General features: G+C 40.0%; 1 protein-coding gene across 2 annotated transcripts in view; it reads left to right on the top strand.

The window, feature by feature from the left end:
- Positions 1–18,668, top strand: part of DNAH11 (dynein axonemal heavy chain 11) — a 424,306-nt gene that overhangs the window by 211,709 nt on the left and 193,929 nt on the right. For both annotated transcript variants that reach the window (XM_077122193.1, XM_077122194.1), the window contains 3 exons: positions 7,259–7,409; positions 10,253–10,384; positions 15,173–15,346. In XM_077122193.1, the coding sequence (XP_076978308.1) occupies positions 7,259–7,409; positions 10,253–10,384; positions 15,173–15,346 (457 nt within the window). The remainder of the gene's footprint in view (positions 1–7,258; positions 7,410–10,252; positions 10,385–15,172; positions 15,347–18,668) is intronic.

Below are 18,668 nucleotides of genomic sequence, written 5' to 3'. Positions count from 1 at the left end.
CCTGAAACTCCCATAATGCATAAATGGTGTACTTGGTGGTGTTCCATAGCTCTCTTAAGCTATTTTCTCTTTTAATAATTCTTTTTCTTTCTGCTCCTTAGAATGACTCATTTCAAGTGTCTTCTCTTCAAGTTCACTTATTCCTTCTTCTGATACCTCCAGTCTTCTGATGAAACCCTCCTGGGCGTTTTCTATTTCAGTGACCGTGGTCTTCAACTCCTTTAGTTCTGTTTGGTTCCTTTTTAAAATTTCTGTCTCTTTACCTAGATTTATAGTGCTCATTCATTGTTTTTGTGATATCCTTTAGTTCTTTCTTCTTTACCTCACTGAGCATTTTTAAGATTTTTAAGATCTTTTAAAGGCTTTGTTTCATATGTCCATGTTGTCTTATTTGAGAATTTTCTGTTTTTGGCCCCTGTTTTTGGAAGGGCCATCATCCATTGTTTCACAGTTTATTTTGTACTCTTTTGTTGTGCACTGTACATTTTTTAGTATTTTAAAATGTTTACTCTGGGATTTCTTCCCTGAAATGACTGTTGCTTTGTTTTTTAACCAGCTGGCGATAAGACAGATTTTCTTGAGTTTCAGTCTTCCTTTCTGGGAGGACTGACTGCAGTGTGTGGGCTTTTCCCTGTCTGAACGGGCCTCTGACTTGTTCTGAGGCTTTCGTTTGTCAGTTTTTTGGCATTCCCCTGTTTTCAGGCGTTTGATGGTCCTCTCTATTCTCATGAGGCACACCTCCCTCTCCTGAGTGTTTGAAGCCAGCAGCCTTTATCCCAGACTGTTTGCCTCTGTGGTTTTTATACTCCCTTCATTGTCTCTAGCTTTTTGCCAGGGGGTCAAATACTAGGAAGGAGGGTCACCCTGGAGAGGACTTTCCTATGCCAGACTTTCCCAGTTGATTCAGGGCCAGAGAACCACAAAGATGGTGTAAACCTGTTCCAAAATACCCTGGGTAGAGGATCAGGAAGATTGCCCAAAGTATCTTCAGTGGCTTCCCAAAACTGAGGTTTCCTGGCCTTCCCAGTAAATGCAGCCCTGAGAAAGCACTGCATCTTTAAATCTCCACATCCTCTGCTCCTGTCTGGGATGGGGTTGAAACAACAGCTGCTGCCTCCTTTGTCCCGTTTATGTTGAAACAATCCCTGTAGTCATCTTTGTCTAGGAGGCTGGTTGAAATAATAGTTGCCCTCAGAGCAGGGCCCCAGCAATCTGAATTTGCTTGTCAAAACTATGATTAATGATTGGCTACGTTCACCCCTGTTCTTGGGGAAGAAGATTATAATGTCTCTCTGTGTCACCACCAGTGAGCTAGCCAGGAACTGGAACCCAAGATGGCCTGTTATGAGAGTGGGGGATGGGTGCTGGGAGAGAGAGAGCAGTCTACTGTGCTTTACTGAAGTTTATCAGCCTCTTCTTCCCGCTCTTCCTTGGATGCTCTACAGTGATCTTCTGGTTTCCAAATTTGCAAAATAGTTGTGTCAGACATTTCCTGCCCATTTAATAGTTGTTTTGGTGTAAGGGCTGAGTCCTGGTGCTCCCTACTGTGTCATCTTCCATAGAAGTCTTCTGTTTATTTATTTTAAATTAAAATAATTTTCACCTGCCACCACTAGAAACTTTAGTACACTACAAATGGCTATTTCAGGCTAGGAGGTATTTTTTTCCCCAATCCATGTCTAATGGATACTTTACTACATTATTTATAATGTCATGATAAGAATGTGACAGCTTTTGCATGCGTTGACTTATTAAATCATCAATCACCTTCTAAGATCAATGCCGTCATTTACCCCATTTTACAAACCAAAATCATAGATTTGAATTTCCCCAACTTTTTAAAGAGTTTGTGTTTAAAACTATAGAAAAGTTGAAAAGTAGTACAGTATATAACATATACCTTTTTCCTAGGACCACCAATTGTTGCCATTTTACAACAGTTTACTCTCTCCCACTGTACACGTACATGCATACAGAGGCATGTGCTTTTTACTTTTTTTCTCCTCAGTCATCTGAAAATAATCATCTGAAAATCACACTTTATCCCTAAGTACTTCAGCATTTATCTCCTAAGAGTCAAAATATTCTCCTTCATGAACACAGGAAATTTATCCTTAATTCAGTAATTGTCCAATAAACAATCATTTTTCAAGTTTCTGTATTCCTAGTAACATCCTCCTTGGCTTTCTTCTTAAATCTAGCACCAAAACAGGATTTATGCATTGCTTTTACTCATCATGTCTCCATCATCTCCTTTAGAACATTTTTCCACCTATTCTTTCATGGCATTTATGTTTTTGAAGAGAACAAGCCAAGAGTTCCCCAGAATGACCCATTTGTGGTTGCAAAATGATGATTTCCTAATGCAATCATCTTTCTTTATATATTAGCTGGTATTTTTATGTAATGAAGAACTTTCCCTTCCTCTACTTCCCTCCCTCCCTTCCTTTCTTTCCTCTTTCTCCCCCTCCTTCCTTCTCTCTCTCTTCCCCTCCCCTTGTCTCCCCGTCTCTCTTCCCTCTTTCTTTTTTTGTTTTCTTTTTCTTCCTTCTTCCTTCCTTCCTTCCTTCCTCCCTTCATTTCCTTTTTCTTTGTCTCCTTTCTTCTTACCTTCCTTCCTTTCTTCCTTTATTACTTTCTTATTCATGGATTCAATGGATATAATCCATTGCCAGCAATATTTTTTTGGATTCTCAAATTATTCCTAATTTTGCCAGTGGGAGTCCCTCCAAGCCAGTTTCTCCTGTATTCTTTTTACTTGGCCTCCTGAATCTTTGAGCAGTTTGCTCTCTGGCTAGAGATGCTTCTGACTCAAGACGTTTTTTACTCCAGACCCAAACAGACCATTCTTCAAGGAGTCCTGGTTTCTTTTAGTATAAGAAAAGGAACTTAAAACAGAGATGCTAGATCTGCTTACTGGCATGCCATGTGCCGCTCGTGTGCCATTACTTCTAGGGCTTTTCAATTAACAGAACTAGGAAATAGATATTTTTAATTCATGTTGGGTGAATTGATAGGATATTGTGGGTAGAAGAGATTATTAAGTTATATGTTCATAGTATCTGTAGGGTAGTACATAAGGACTAAAGATAGTACCATTATCTTTTAAATTCCTTGAAATATTTTTGTTAAATTCAAAGAGCTGTTTTTATTGTTGTGATGTGCTTTGAAATTTATTGCTTTTTTGTATATATGTTATTTTTCACAAAAAAAGAAAAAAAGAAGAGAAGGAACAATATAACAGAGTAGATAGGATTTAACAAATGAATATAACTGCCGAATCATTCTATTGATATTTCTTTTGGTCTCCAGTGTCTTGGAGCAGCTAGAAGGAAAAAAAAAATCATAGAACTGTAACCCATATCAAACTTCAAATCTGTTCTATAGCTACTTGTTAAAATGTGTTTGGAAATTTATTGCTCCTTTGCATATGTTAGATTTTACAATTCAAAAAAAGTAAAAGGAAAAAAAGAAAGAACAGACCTGAGAGAACACTGGAACTGGAAAAAAAAAATTGAAAGAGCTACTTCTAAACTTTTATGCCCACATTTTACAGATATGGAGGATATAAGGTTAAGTTAAAATAACATCAGTATATGATTAGCTGTAGAAATCAAATACCTTTTTTATTTTAATTCTGCATTCTAAGTATTTTCCAGAACACTAGAAGACTCCTGGAGCATAAGAGTCTGTTGAAGTCTTTAGAAATAGAGAAAAGAAGAGGAGTTAGAATAATTCTGAAGATTAAGATCAGTGTTGGTGTTTTCTAGTAAATATGGATAAAAATATGTAGAAAGCAAGAAACAAAAAACAGAAAAACCCACAATGAATAATTTAAAGGTGGAAAAGTGAGAGTAACACTAAAAATGGGATCTATCAAATTATGTGTTACTTAACTTATAGATAAATGACAGGAAAAGGTGATCTAGCTATGGAATTTAGTCTCATTTCAAAAGAGGTTACTGATGGATAACATTGGGAGCCACAGCTTTAGATTATATTGTTGGTTTAATTATGTTAGTTTAAAATTATCTTTTGACTTTTTAGCTCTAATTCTCCGGCCTGCATTGGACAGTCTTGTTAACTTCTGTCCCTGTAATCCCAGAGACCAGGGCTGTCCCCTCACCATTCTCTCACCTTTGGATACTGTAGGTATTTTCTGTTGCTGCTGTAACAAATCCCCCGAAACCCGGTGGCTGAGAATAACAGAAATTATTCTCGCGCAGTTCTGGAGGCCAGAAGTTCGACGACGGTACCACTGAGCCAAAGCTGAGGTGTTGGTAGGGTGGCACTCCCTGCACAGGGCCAGCAAGAGCCCATCCCTTGCCTTTTCCAGCTTCTAGTGGCTGCCAGCATTTCTTCCACTGCAGTTCCTGTCTTCACATCATCTCTTCTCTGCGTGGGTGTAACCATCTCTTGCTTTCTCTTATCAGGAGGCTTGACTGGATTTAGAGCCCACCCAGGTGATCCAGGATACTCTCCCCATCTTAAGATCTTAATATTGCAAAGACCCTGTTTCCTTATAAGGCAACTTTTACGCATTCCAAGGGTCAGGACTAAGTATCTTAGGGTGGCCAATATTCAGCCTACTTACTGTACTTGTATATATATGTGTTTGTAAACCTACAGATTCAGAAATAATCAACATGCACTGCTCATCAGCCTGTCCACTGTATTCTGCCACTTTTTGAGGCGTCCATGGCTGATGGAGAACCTGCAGCTTGCTGTGGGGGTGAAGCATGAAGAAGCCTGGTGAATTCTGCGCACCTCTGTGGCAGCATTCTAACCCCCGGCTATTGAGTAAAGTGGAAGAGACCTTAAAACTGTGGCCACCTACCCACCCACCAGGATTTAGACCTTATGTGAGGGACCTGTAGCCCTTGGGGGAAGAGGGTAGCAAGCAACATAGATGATTCTTTGGAAACCACTCACAAATGCCGCAGAGCCAAAGAATCTCTGTTAGTGACATAGATGCTGACGCTAAGATACAGGAATCATAACGTTACTTCCTGTGGCAGGGAAATAACATGGCTCATTTTCTACATAGGCGAAGAGGAAATAGGCCATTTTAACATGCTGCCCTCAACTGTATGTCATGTGATTGTTGTCTTTGATCACATCCAAATTATAGCATATTTTGAAAATCATTAGATTTTTATGAAGTGAGGTACAAAGAACTGCTGACAAATACAGAGTTATAGCTTGAGTTTTCACCATTGCTGAAGATAATAGTAGCTCCTTTATTTGCTGTCTTTTGGTGTTTAGTTTTATTCTAATATAGGAAAATCTAGCAATAACTTATATGTGAATTTTAAACTCTCCATGTTTTCCAGTGTAGGTTTTTTTTTAACTCTTTATGCTGTGTGATGTGGTTGAGCCCTAGCAGAGTAATTTTTTTTTTTCTTGTAGAAATGTCTTAATACTTCTCATTTGTTTGCGCTCACTTCCTTGTTGGAGATATTTTCACTTGTGGGGGTCATTTGTACATTGTCATTGCTTGCTAGTTTTTTTTTTCCTTTGAAACTTTGGCCATTTCCCGTGCAGCTCAATGGAATAGCTATTACCTGTCCCCTAAGTGCAAAGCCCAGTGTCCTCTTCTGCACCCGTGTTTTGGGTTGCTCTGCCTGGTTATGCTTGCAAGGTCTTCTCCTAACAGAGAGCAGAAAGAGACTGGGGGCGGGGGCAGGGGAGGGTGTTGAATTTCCTATGCCCTTTGGAGTCCTGATCACCAACCTGTTGCCCCTGTATCACTGCCTTTAGGAAATGCACAGAGAGGCATTTCCCCAATTCCGTCTCTGTACTGCTGAGTAACATTTACTGAGAATTTAATGTGCGTCAAATATTCATCTAAGCGTTTGATACCTATTAACTCATTTAATCCTCACAATAGCCCTACAAAGTACATACTACATCATCTCCAATTACAGATCTGAAAATTGAGGCTCAGAGAGGTTAGGTAACTTGCCATAGATTACACAGCTAGAAAAAGAAAAGGTGGAACTGTGATGCAGATTCAGGCAGTCTGACTCTGGAGTTCAGTCTTTCTAAGCAATCCTCATTTCTTTCTTTTTGTTTTTTTCCGCAATAAGCTTTGCACACTAAGATTTCACTTCTGGCAGAGAAATCAATGTGCAGTAAAATCACTAGCTGAGGACTAGGTGTGGCTTCATTACTGGTAATTACACCTCCTTTCCATTGTTGCTTGGAGCTCAGTGTCACCAGCACTCAGGGACTTGCTCTCACCAGGCCCTGAGATACCTGGACCACAACGGAAAATCATTCCTCATGACCTGAGAATGTTTTGACTGTTGACAGTTTATAAATCTAACCAGGGGGCAAACAGAGTTGACTGTTTAGTCAAACCCTATCATGAAGCCTTTTGAAAAGCAAAAGGGGCCTTTTATAAGATTTGTCTTATCTCCATTTCTTCTGAGATACTCAAAATATGAAACCTAATTTATTTAAAGATGGGTCAGGCCATAATCAGTTCATGTGGCACTGCTGCTCTGATGTCACTGAATTTATTTGTTATCACTGCTTTCTGCTTACTGGGAATGTTTTGAATAAGTATTTTTCATCTGACGTTATAGAAGTTCAACCCAGAGGCTACGATGGGTGCTACTAAATCATGCATTTTATTGATAAGTATGTTTTATTAATATGTTAGGAAAATTTAACATATCAAAATTTGTAACATTTCATAAATCTCAGATTAAAGTATTGGTGTCCAAGTAGGAGCTAACATTTAAGAGCCACGCATTCATAGCACATTATCAGCTTTCAAGTTAGAATTACATAATCCCAGTGGAAAAATAGAGACTTTGAAATAGTTCCTATAGAATTTTCACCTTTTTATTTGTAACTGATTTCTCATTACTAAGTAATTAATTAAAAAAATCTCAAGCTGTTTTCATAAATAAGACCTACCCTATGGAAATAGCTTCCGTCCTTTAAGAAATGACACACTGTACTTCCTTATAAATGCTCGATAATGACCTACTGATTCTCTATTATGTTTGCTTCTAAGTGCCATTAGGAATTTCTTTTACATTCTTTTCATTAAGGTAAAAATGGCCATTACAACAAGTTTTTGAAGGGATACTTAAAAATATTTTCAGTGTGAGAAATAGAATGCGCTCACTAAACAAGTCCCTGAAGTGCTGCATCAAGCTGTGTTGAAGGGGGAAGCTTTTGACTTGGTGAAATTCTATTTTTTAAGCCTAGTGTTCAATAAAAGCTTTTCTGTGTTCTTTTTCAGGTATGTGGCCAGTTGGATAGACAGAAGGCGGCATCAATCAGAAAAGGCCAATTTAACTATTCTTTTTGATAAATATGTTCCTGCATGCTTGGAGAAGCTGAGAACAAGCTTTAAAACCATCACTTCCATTCCAGAGAACAGCCTAGTGCAGGTTTGTCCTAAGTTATTGTTTGACGTTCCAATCCTGATGTGGATTAGACTGTGGCTCAATCAAGATGGCAGAAAGCTTTTGCTTGCTCAAGAAGGCAGAAGGGTATTTGCCATTGATCGATTGTTCCGTCCTGCTATGCTCCCCTCTGCCGCCATGTTCCCCAGTGCTTTTTACAAACCTCTCTCACACATTCTCATATTCTGTGGTCTGGGTTTGCAGTCTCTTTCTTTCACTGGATTGGGTGAACTAGAGGACACAGCCATGTTTATTCATTTTTGTATCCCCAGAGTCTTAAACAAAGTTCCTAGTATGTACTAGGTACTGAATATGTGTTTATTAAATCATTGTGCTCCTCTCAAAAATGTTTAAACAGAATTAGATAAAAGTTCCAATAGCCTTATTTGTTCTCTGTCTCTAAGTAGCTTGGCCAGAGAAGGTGCTCAGAGTGTCTTTTGAATTAAATAAATCAATACAAATAAAAATGTCAGCCAGTGAATAAGAGAAAGCTTCTGCCTACCACTGCATATGGTGGGTGCTGCCACCCACAGACATGCCACTCTGCCTTCCTTTGCTCTCTACTTCCCCCTCCCAAATATATTCCTAAGGGCATGTCAATCTAGAGGAAGAGTTCATAATATGCTGGGGAGAAATTTCTCCTAATCCTCATTGTGAGACAGCTGGTAAGAGCAAAGGGTTTCTATGATACGTTGTCATGGAAGCCGAAGAAAATAATTCACAGCACCCAGAAATGAAGGTTTTGATCTTAATCTCAGCATGAAGCAAAACTGTCCCCAGCGTTGAGAAAGTATACAACTTCACAGAAGATTTACAATTAGAAACCTTTTCTCGTCCTCTTATACAAGCAAAATTGGTTTCTAAGTACGTTGTTACCATTAAGTTACTATGTTACCAAATTTGTTTGAATCTAAATTAGACATAGTCACAAGCTTAATAAGAAGGGAAAGTTCAGGTTTTTTGGATAATTCACACACCAATTAAGTAAACGATAGTCTTCAGCAGTAATTATCTGAGGTATAATTTATTTCTGAAAGCAGGTCTGAATTTATTCATAATGAATTAATTATGTGGTTAGCCTAATTAGACTTCCTCTGGCATAATACTTGCAAAAAGCATGATGGTGTTCTTTCTCAAGTTGACTTGTGTATCTGTGTGACTCTCTGTGGTGTTAACTTTTTCATTCAAGAGCGGTGTGAAAATACGTCAGTAGGAATTAATATGACTTTTGCTCTCACTTCCTCCTTTTGTAGTATTTAGAAATGGTATTTCATCCTTCACTCCTTTTCAGCTGTTGTTTTAAAGAGGAGTCTTTTCTGTGGGTATTTTCCTGTGGTGGCAGAAATAGGTGTCAAAGAGAACAGCTTAAAATAGTCACCTGCAGAAAATAATGTGCTGTGTTTTCCCATATATGAAACTACTTTACTTTTAGTTGGGTAAGGGTGTGTTAACTCTTTCAGAATACATATTTAAAAATGGCTTTATTAATTGCTGACACAGGGATCGAGATGTTCTTCAAGGATTGTGTTTGGGAGAAAACAGAAATTTCGTGTGATTAGGAGAGGGCTGTACATTGAGAGCCTTCAGTCTTGTTTGTTTTGATCTCTTGCAGTTCCTTACAATAGGGCTTCTTCCCCGAAGGAGCAAAGCCCCAATGCATTTCACATTATTTTTCTTGGAAAAAAATCTGTGAGTTTATTTTATTAAAAGTTTGTTCTAAATTGGTATGAGATATAATAATAGAAATCAAAAGAGAAGACTTAAAAATATAACATCTAAAAATATAAACAACCACTTAAATTAAAGGCATTTCCAAGACCCATTTTCCTTGAAGTTTCTTTCCCTGTTTTTTATGTTTAGGAAGGAAGGACTCACACTCAGCCCTGACTTGCTTCATTATAGCCTGTGTTGCTGTATGTATGATAGTAATTAAAAAAAAAAAATTCTATTGTTGCCTCAGAAGATTGGGGGAAGGGCATTTGAGCTTTTAGGATAGAGTGACAATGCTAATTAATGACACCTATTTTTGTGTTTTTAAAACCTAATTGAAAACTGTCTTCACTGCTGGCCATCATTAGGTGTGGTAACGGCCTTCGCAGCCGCCCTGCTCCCCGCTGTCCCCCCCAACCCCCCACCCCCGCCACCCTAGTCTCACGGGAGCTTGTGGCTAATGGAGCCTGGTGCTCTTCCCCCTGGACTGTGTGAGGAACAAGTTCCTGAACAGCATTTCTTCCCCAGTTAAATTTAGTTTGGTGTCCCAAATATGCCACAGGCTAAGGCTGCCAGTCTGACTTTCTAGATTTATGACAGCAGGTGGGAAACATTGCAGCAAGGCACTAAGGGGAACATTCAACAATAGAGAAGCTGTTACACACCTGTCCCTGTGGTGAGTTCTTAGACAGTCATTCCCAGGGGTCCAGAGCGCAGCGTACATCGGTAAGGGAAGTGTATCATGGGCGGGAAAGCGGGCGATAGAACACTGTGTGTAGTATGATTCTCCACTTATTCAAAAATGAATACAGATTTATACCCAGTATTTTTATAGTTATTATTTTGCAGTGAGTATGAACTGGGTAGTTAAAAATTTAGAGTCTATTTAATTGTTTATTTTTACCAAGTAAAGATCTGTTTGGTTAAAATCAATACAGATTTTCCACTATTAACTTAGAAACCCATGGCAGTAATTTTTGACTTCTCCAGTATAGAAATCAGAGTTGGAAGAAAATATGTGATTAAGGATAAAGCAGATTTGTAGAAAAGGCCAATGAACGTATTCCACTATTTTTAAAAAGTTGCTTGAAATGAAAGACCATTTCTTTTTCTTTTAGACTATTTGCGCTCTTTTGGAATGTTTATTGATCCCGGAAAACGTACCTTCTGACAGCCCAAAAGAAGTTTATGAAGTCTATTTTGTCTTCGCTTGTATCTGGGCGTTTGGAGGCACCCTCCTACAAGATCAGGTGTGTTCAGGACTCGTTATACAGCAAGTGTCTTTTTTTTTTTTTTTAATTAAAATGCTTGATCCATATCTTTTTGTTTTGTTCTTATAAATCTGTTCTTCATGTCCTATTCTCTGATAAACCTGCACATTCCCTAGGCAACCTCATCTAGGCTGCCAGCTCCAATCGCAGCTAACAGTGCCAAAGCCACAGACTTCAGCCTGCTCACCCTTCTGAGCTCAGGGTTCTCCGTTCCTGGCTGCCTCTGGAACATCCCAGCACATCACACACAACTCCCCTGAGATGGAACTCTTCACTGCCCCCTCCTCTGTGCACTTCCCTTTCCTGAATGACACTCACAGTCCTCCAGGTTGCTTTAGTTGAAAGCCTGGGAGACATTGCTCCTCCTTATTTCTACATCTGATCATCTTTAGATCCTTTGAACTTCATTTCGAAAATGACCATCAAGGCTGCCCCCCTCCACCCCTCCTGCCGTAATTCTAAAGTAAATTCTCAAATTTTAGATAGTCCTGGATTATCGAAGTAATCTCCAATCAGGCCTCCCTGTCTCCCCCCTCTCTTATCTCAAATCAGTCTCACCCATTATTTTCATTTCCTGGGCTGCCAAAGCAAATACTGTGCAGAGGGTCCACCTTACATGGTGGGAATTTATTAACTCACAGATTGGGGGTTAAGAGAGAACCCAAATCAAGGTACCATCCGGGTGATGCTTTCTCCCTGAAAGCATTCTCAGGCTGGCTGTCAACAATCTGTAGCCGTTTGTCACATAGCAGGGCACTCAGTGGCCTCTCTGGGCCTCTCTCCTCTTCCAGCTCCTACTGATGTTCAGCTTTTGGCTGCTCCCCCTGTGTCTGCATTTCATTCTGCTTATAAAGGACTCCAGTAATAGTATTAAGGCTAATCGTGACTTAGTAGGGCCACACCTTAACCACAGTAGCCTCATCAAAAAGGTTCACACCTACAAGAATGGATTAAACTTCAGAACATGTTTTTTCTGGGGTATATAGAACTCCAAATTATCACATCCACTATTCCCAGGGTCAATCATTCATCAGCCATAGTCAGTCCCAGGCTGACTCCCCTCCATTGGCCTTTACTTTAGCTTGAGGTAAAGCTCTGAGGCCTGCACGCCACTCCTGGCATAGCTCAGTTGTGGCTTCTGATTTTTTTGTGTGACAAAATCTTGAGACTAGAGTGTATGTGTGTATACACACACACACACACAAACTGCTTACAACAGCCAAAGTACAAAGTGAGAGTTTTCCAATTTTAGTAATGTATAGACCTAGTCTCCACCAAATACCTAATTCCTCTTTGTGCAGATAAAGTAAATCTCAAAGAGTCAAAGCAGCTGGCCCAAGATCACACTGATGGTAAATGACAATGTCAGAATTCCTACCCATGTTGGTCTCCAAAAGGCCACACCTGCCAGTATACCTCAGTCCTCTCAGGGTCCTACTGCTTCTAAGGATATATCTGAATTTTTGCATTAAAAATAGATGGCATGCATATTTTCCACACTTCCCTGAATGTTTCCAGATGTGAACAGGGTACTGACTTTGGAAGGCCTCAGAGCCAAGAGGGACCATATTTCCATTGGTTTACTCACTGTAGATCCTAAAATAAACAGTTGATATAACTGGTGCACTGGTTCCACTTCTCGTCACTAGGTTACCATAGCACACAGCTATAAATAAATTTGGAATTCACTTGGCCTCTTAGATCTCATTTTGACCCTTCTCAGAAGCTAAATTTCCTTCTGTAATCTCCTAGTGCTTTCTGTAGAATAGCAGCCTGTGTTGCTTTGAGTGAGAGTCAAGCATCAGTGTTGGATAACTTCATGGGGTTTTCTCAAAGGCACAATTTAAAACATGTGCATTTCTCATTCTTCATGAAGGGTACACGGAGAATCCTTTACCCCATCCCAGAATTTTCTTCAGTGTCATCCTCAGGGTTCCTCCTTCTTCAGGACTGTAAAATCAGGTAAAATTGCATGACAGCTGAGATCTTTCCATTCCTCATAACTCCTCACCTCCCTGTCAGCTGATCCTTTTGCCATCTGCCCCATGTCTAGATGTGGTGACCTCCCACCCAGTTATTCGAGCCAGAAGCTGTGCTGTCATACCAGTCACCTTCCTCTCCTGCACACCCTCTCCCCAGTTAACGGTCAACATCACCATCATCATCTTCTTTAAACTTTTGAAAAGTTTCTACCTAGGAAACTTTGAAAAAGAGACTATGAGATTGGAAGCATGAGAAGTAGATGCAAGAAACATTCTTAAGATAACCATACGTTGGTTCAACAAATTTTAGTCCCTATTATGTCTCATGAGAGATGCTACTTTTCATAGGCTGTCCCATTGAATCTTCAAAAAAAATGATAAAAACCTAAATGGATATGTACAACTGTTATCATTCCTGTTTTATAAAAAAGGACTGGATCTGAGAGAGGAAAGTTAACCTGCCTGAAGTTACACAATTGATGACTGAGCCAGGTTCAAACTGCAGCAGACTGACATTAGGAGCTGCCTTCTTAACCAAGTTCATTGCCAAGAATCTTCAAAATGAGCCTCAAATTAACTCCCTCTGAACTATGGGAAACCACCATTATTTTTCACTTGGCTTCTGAAGTTGCCTCCTCACTGGTCTTTCTGCTTCTACACTTCTGCCATAATCTATTATCCACTGAGTAGCCACAGGGATTTTATTTAAAATGTAAGTTGAATCATATGGTATACTCCAGAGTTTAAGGCACGTGGATGAACTCTATTGCCTTTAGGATAAAATTTTAAAATTTTAATGCTATTTACAAAACCTCTTGATCAGGTTCTGACCGTCTCTCTTCCTTTGCCACTTGCTCATCCTTCCAATTCACAGCTCTCAAGCTGCACTGACCAAGTTCTTGGATAAAGCAAGTTCATTCATAGCACAACATTCATACGCTGGCCTCTTCCTAAAAAGTCTTCTCCCTAACGAATCTGACCATGCTCTCAAAGCTGGTTTTCCTGAACATCCAATTAAAATAAGTCACCCTGTTACTGTAACTTACAGTAAACTTTACTTCCAGGGCATTCATGATGATTTAATTCTGCATTTATTGGCCTAACCTTTGTCTCCACCATGCATCTTCAAGTGTCCCCCTTTGTCTTTCCTAGAAACCCTATAAGGGAAGAGACTGTGTTTGCTTTCTTCCCCACCATGGGACAAATACCTTTTAGTTGAATGAATTAATGGATCAAAATTTGTCACCAAAGTCATTTTGCTGATGTAGTGGGTGGGTAAAGAAAATGTTTGTACAAAGTGAAAGTCTGTGTGTATTCTTCCTCCAGAAAATGGTGCCAGGTAAGTAATGTCCTCTGAAATAACTTGGTTTAAGACTAATTTTTTAATGGGGTTTCTAAATACCCTATGCCACCAATCTGAAAATAATTTAAGTGAGTCTACCCTCATTAGCACATGACTTGTGGTGTGTAGGAGCATGAGCTCAGCTGATGTGGAGGCTGGTGGGTCAAGCTCTCCCCTGAGAGGACTGATTCCACCTCTAGCTGTTCAGTCTGTCTCTACTCAAATGTGTGGACCAGTTCAGTACAGAGAGTGGATCACAGTCCAAGGATGTAAGAACATCAGAGTAAAAGCAGACATAAGAGGTTTCTCTGGGGAAAAATGGGCGATGATGTTTTGAGTATGAGATTGATGAATGCAATGGACGCACACATGGTTTGTTTGTTTGTTTGTTTTTATGGTTCATCAAAAGTCATTGGGCCAGTCATCCTGTAGCTATAGAAGGATTTTGTCTGTTGGCCAATACAGTTACCCTCTGCCAAACCCTAATCTAGCACCAAAGAGATGTCGCTTGTACTTACATAAAAAATAAGCACCTGCTAGTAAACTGGCTGTTCCCTGCCATTGTAATCCTCTCTGGAGAACAGGAGTGGGTCTCTATGGTGACTTCGGTTAGACCACTCAGTTGTGCCCTGTTAGAAACCAAGTCCCTGCTTTCTTGACCCTGCCTTCCTCAGGGAAGTGGTTCCCAGATTGAAAATTTCAAAGATCAACAGTCTTAAAAGTATTTGAGAGAATGATATAGGATTGCCAGCCATTGACTCTTCTAAGAAAGAGTATTTATAAAAAATTATCACTTACTATCACCATAATTTTATGAAAGAAAGGATATTTTGACATCAGAAGGTAAGGCCAGGGTGGGCCACAGTGGCTCAGCAGACAGAGTTCTCGCCTGCCATGCTGGAGACTGGGATTGATTCCCGGTGCCTGCCCATGCAAAAAAAAAAAAAAAAAAGAAAAGAAAAGAAAAAGGCTATAAGCTTAGAATAAAGGATAGTATTTAAATCAAACAGTGTTACCACATTTTTAAAAGTACCCCATTGTTCTTAATTTCCTCAATTTACTATCATTTAGTAAATTGGTAGAAATCAGCACCATGTTTGATAACTTTGATCTCATGGTACCTAGAATGGTAAGTTAAGTGTTGACTTGAATAACCAATGGGTAATCTAAGATTCACCTAACCTTATCTTGCTTCAGTTAATAATTATTCCAGAAAATGTATGACCTGATGGATATGTGGCAAGTATAGTCATCTGCTTTTATGGTGGTATCAGTCATTATAACTTAATTTCTAGTATTTTTCCTTGGGCTAGTTATTCAACCCCACATCACAGGCTTCATTTATAATCACAACTCTGTACACTGAAGACACCTTGAGAAATATTTGTATGTTGTCAAAATCACCTTTAAGTCTGCAGCAAGTATTTCTCTTACTCTCCTTAGCTTTCTAATTATCAAGGAGAATTCAGCCGGTGGTGGCATAAAGAAATGAAAGCAGTGAAATTTCCATCCCAGGGGACAATCTTTGATTATTATTTGGACCACAAGACTAAGAAATTTGTGCCTTGGGTTGATAAAATCCCAAGATTTACTATGGATCCAGATGTCCCTCTGCAGGTAGGTGTGGGGAACACGGAAATTTTCAAGCCACATTCTGTTCTTTACACCCTTCTTTTTAGTAGTGTTTCTTTTCTACTAGACAGTTACATTACTGTGTCGATATGCTCAGCATATAGCAGATTTCCAGGGAGCGGAGAATCTCAGCTATAGGAACCCTTAATGAAATGGCCTTCTATATCTGAAACTTCTTTATTTAATTTCAAGTTAATTTTGTGGAAATATCTTTCTTTATATTGCCTAAAAACTTCTTGAGTTTTGTGAGAATTGGAGGCATGTCTCTGTACTTTAATAATTCTTATTTCTGCCCTTATTGTAAATTTCTTAGGCAGTACTTTCAGATAGAACTTATTTCCTCTACCCCCAATCATAAAATAATCTCTTTAACTCATGTTTCAAGCTCACATGACAGCTGATAAATCCAAATGAATCATTCTGACTTTCATAGTTTCCCCTCATAAATTGTCCTTCTTCCTTTTTCTTTTGTCTAGTTCTTCTCCGACCGTTTTCCTATCAGACTTAAAATCTTTTCCTTTACATTTCACATCATTCTGATTCATTTTAGAGCTTTTTCATGGTTTCAATGAGTAATAGTTGAATTACTCATTATTCTATGATGTAAATGATTCCTACCACACCAGTTGGATGCATTCATTATCAAATAACAGGTAATGCACTCCATGATAAGTAACTTTATCATTTCACAAGCAAGAAATTCTCTGGTAGGGAAACGTCATCCAGGATTTAGCTCTCCCCTCCTTTCTGCGCTTCTTAACGTTGGCTTCGTGCCAAGCCTCACATTCCTCCTGGGCTCAGGTGGCCCCAGGACCCATCTTCAGAGGGACTTTCTCGCGCCCCCCAGAGCAGGGCTTTTCCTGTGTCTCCTTGTCCAGAACAGGATCAAGTGTCCATCCTCATCCAGCCACAGGCCGGGGTGCGGTGCATCGTGGGGGGCTCTGACTCACCCTCAGCCACTGTGGGAGCTGGGTGGGGCTTCCCTGGAGGCTCACAGCGGAGCAAAGGAGAGGAGGGGGCTTCAGCAAAGTGGGGCTGACAGGAAGGAAGAAGTGGAGAAGTGGATGTTGGAGGAGACCACAATGTTTGTTACAGCTACTCTGTGTGTTCTGAAATCTGTATGCTTTTGTTCAACCTACTAAACTTAGTAATTAAAGAATGCTGAAGGCTAGAACTAAAGGTCAATGTGCTTTCTTAATGACGAACCTTCAACAGAGAACCTCTTGGGACTTTGTAGTCTTAGTTCACACTCAGTTCTCCCTAGTGTAGTTGCTTGTTTAACAGCCTCCTAGCATTTTAGAAGAGGACCATAGTGAGGTAGTCATAAGAGCAAGCACTAATATTGCATTCCTGAATATCAGGCCCTTTTCTAAGTGCTTTATGTAGGTTAAATCATTCATTCCTTACCACAGCCTTACAGCCCTTCTTTTACATGTGGAGAAGCTGCAGCACAAAGTGTCTGAGTATTATATTTTTGGGTACCCCAGCAGTAAGTGCAAGATGACCAACTGTCCCATCTGGCCAGTGCTGGGGGAGTTTCTAGGATGCTAGACTTTGTATTTTAAACCAGGAATGTCCTGGAGAAAGCAGAATGAGGTGGTCACCCGTCTACCGGCAGAGCTGGGACTGAAGACAGGCCACCTGGCTCCAAAGGGGGTGCCCTGTCAGTGTTGTGTGGTGATGAAGGAAGAGCTCAGGCTCGGGTGGGCGTGGGTGTGAGTCTAAGCACCATTGCTTATGAGCTGGCTGTGTGGCTTTGGGACCCTGTTCTAGTTTGCTAGCTGCTGGAATGCAACACACCAGAGACGGATTGGCTTTTAATAAAAGGGGATTTATTTTGTTGTTCTTCAGAGGAAAGGCAGCTAACTTTCCACTGAGGTTCTTTCTTACGTGGGAAGGCACAGGATGCTCTCTGCTGGCCTTCTCTCCAGGCCTCTGGGTTCCAACAACTTTCCCCAGGGTGACTTCTTTCTGCATCTCCAAAGGCCTGGGCTGAGCTGCAAGGGCTGAGCTGCGAGTGCTGAGATGAGGAATGCTGAGCTGCTTGGGCTGTGCTACGTTGTGCTCTCTCATTTAAGCACCAGCCAAATGTCATTCATTGCAGCAGGCATGCCTCCTAGCCAACTGCAGATGTAATTAGCAACAGATGAGGTTCACGTGCCATTGGCTCATGTCCACAGCAACAGAACTAGGTGCCTTCACCTGGCCAAGTTGATAACTGAATCTACCACAGACCCTAAATCTTAGCTTCCTTATGTCTAAAACGGAAATCCAAATCCCATCTTCCTCCTCAGTTTGCTGTGAGGACTGTATGACATAATGCACGTAGCATGCTTCATAGAACTGGTCATATACTCAGCAGAAACCAGTGTTCATTATCATTGTAATGTATGGAGAGAGGAGCTGATGGCCAGATCACAAAAGCAAATGATGGCAACTAACAGCAGCAAAAAAAGAAAAGTATGTTTTAAAATGTAGCACTTATTAGAAAGCAAAGAAGTGGTCTAGGACTGTTTAACATAGTGCAGAACAATCACTGCCTTTCATTAGGCTCCAAGAGTATCACTGAATTAAGCTAAGTTCTAGCTAAAAAATACTCCTTTGTGTTCAGCATATGCTACCCAAGTAGAGAGGCGCCTTATTGTTTATAGAAGTTACATTTCCTTTTTTCTTATGAACAGTGTGAATCCTGCAAGTGTTTTTCTCTTTTTAATTTGGTCACCAGGAAATGCAACTAAATTGTCAGCTCTCTTTCAGTCACTGTGCAGGATTTTATGGCCTGCATATCTGTTTCTAAAAACCCTGATATTATATTTTAATCCATGTTCCCTGGGTATGAGTTTTATTTATTTGTCGCCTTTATTTTTGTTGCCTTCCTGTAAGCCACCGCAAATTCTTTGTGACACAAATGTGCTATGTAAATAAATAACCAATTTTCAAAACAGAAAACTTAAGCTATAAATTTTATTTTTGACAAAACGGTGCATAACAAGTTTCAAATGTGATTTGGATTTGTGAATATTCTGCTTAATAGCTACTGTTTCTCCTCTCAGTTAGTCTCTCCCCACATTGAACCCTATGGACTGTGCCTAATCCCTTTGCTACTTCATCTTGCTGAGCCAGTGAATTGTTACCAGTTTTCATTTGTGTGTGACTTGTCTTTTCAAATGTATTGTCAGCTCCTGAAGGGTGGTGGGAGGTTTCTTACTCTATTCCCTTCCATGCCTTCCACAGAGTTGGGCAGAAAGTAGCTATTACATGACAGGGAGCCTGGGGTACTAGCACTTAATTTGGAAAATATAAATCG

This window comes from Tamandua tetradactyla, chromosome 1 (assembly GCF_023851605.1).
Source record: "Tamandua tetradactyla isolate mTamTet1 chromosome 1, mTamTet1.pri, whole genome shotgun sequence".
NCBI classification, from domain to species: domain Eukaryota; kingdom Metazoa; phylum Chordata; class Mammalia; order Pilosa; family Myrmecophagidae; genus Tamandua; species Tamandua tetradactyla.
Note: the sequence above shows the minus strand (reverse complement) of the source record. Positions and strands in the feature narration are given on the sequence as shown.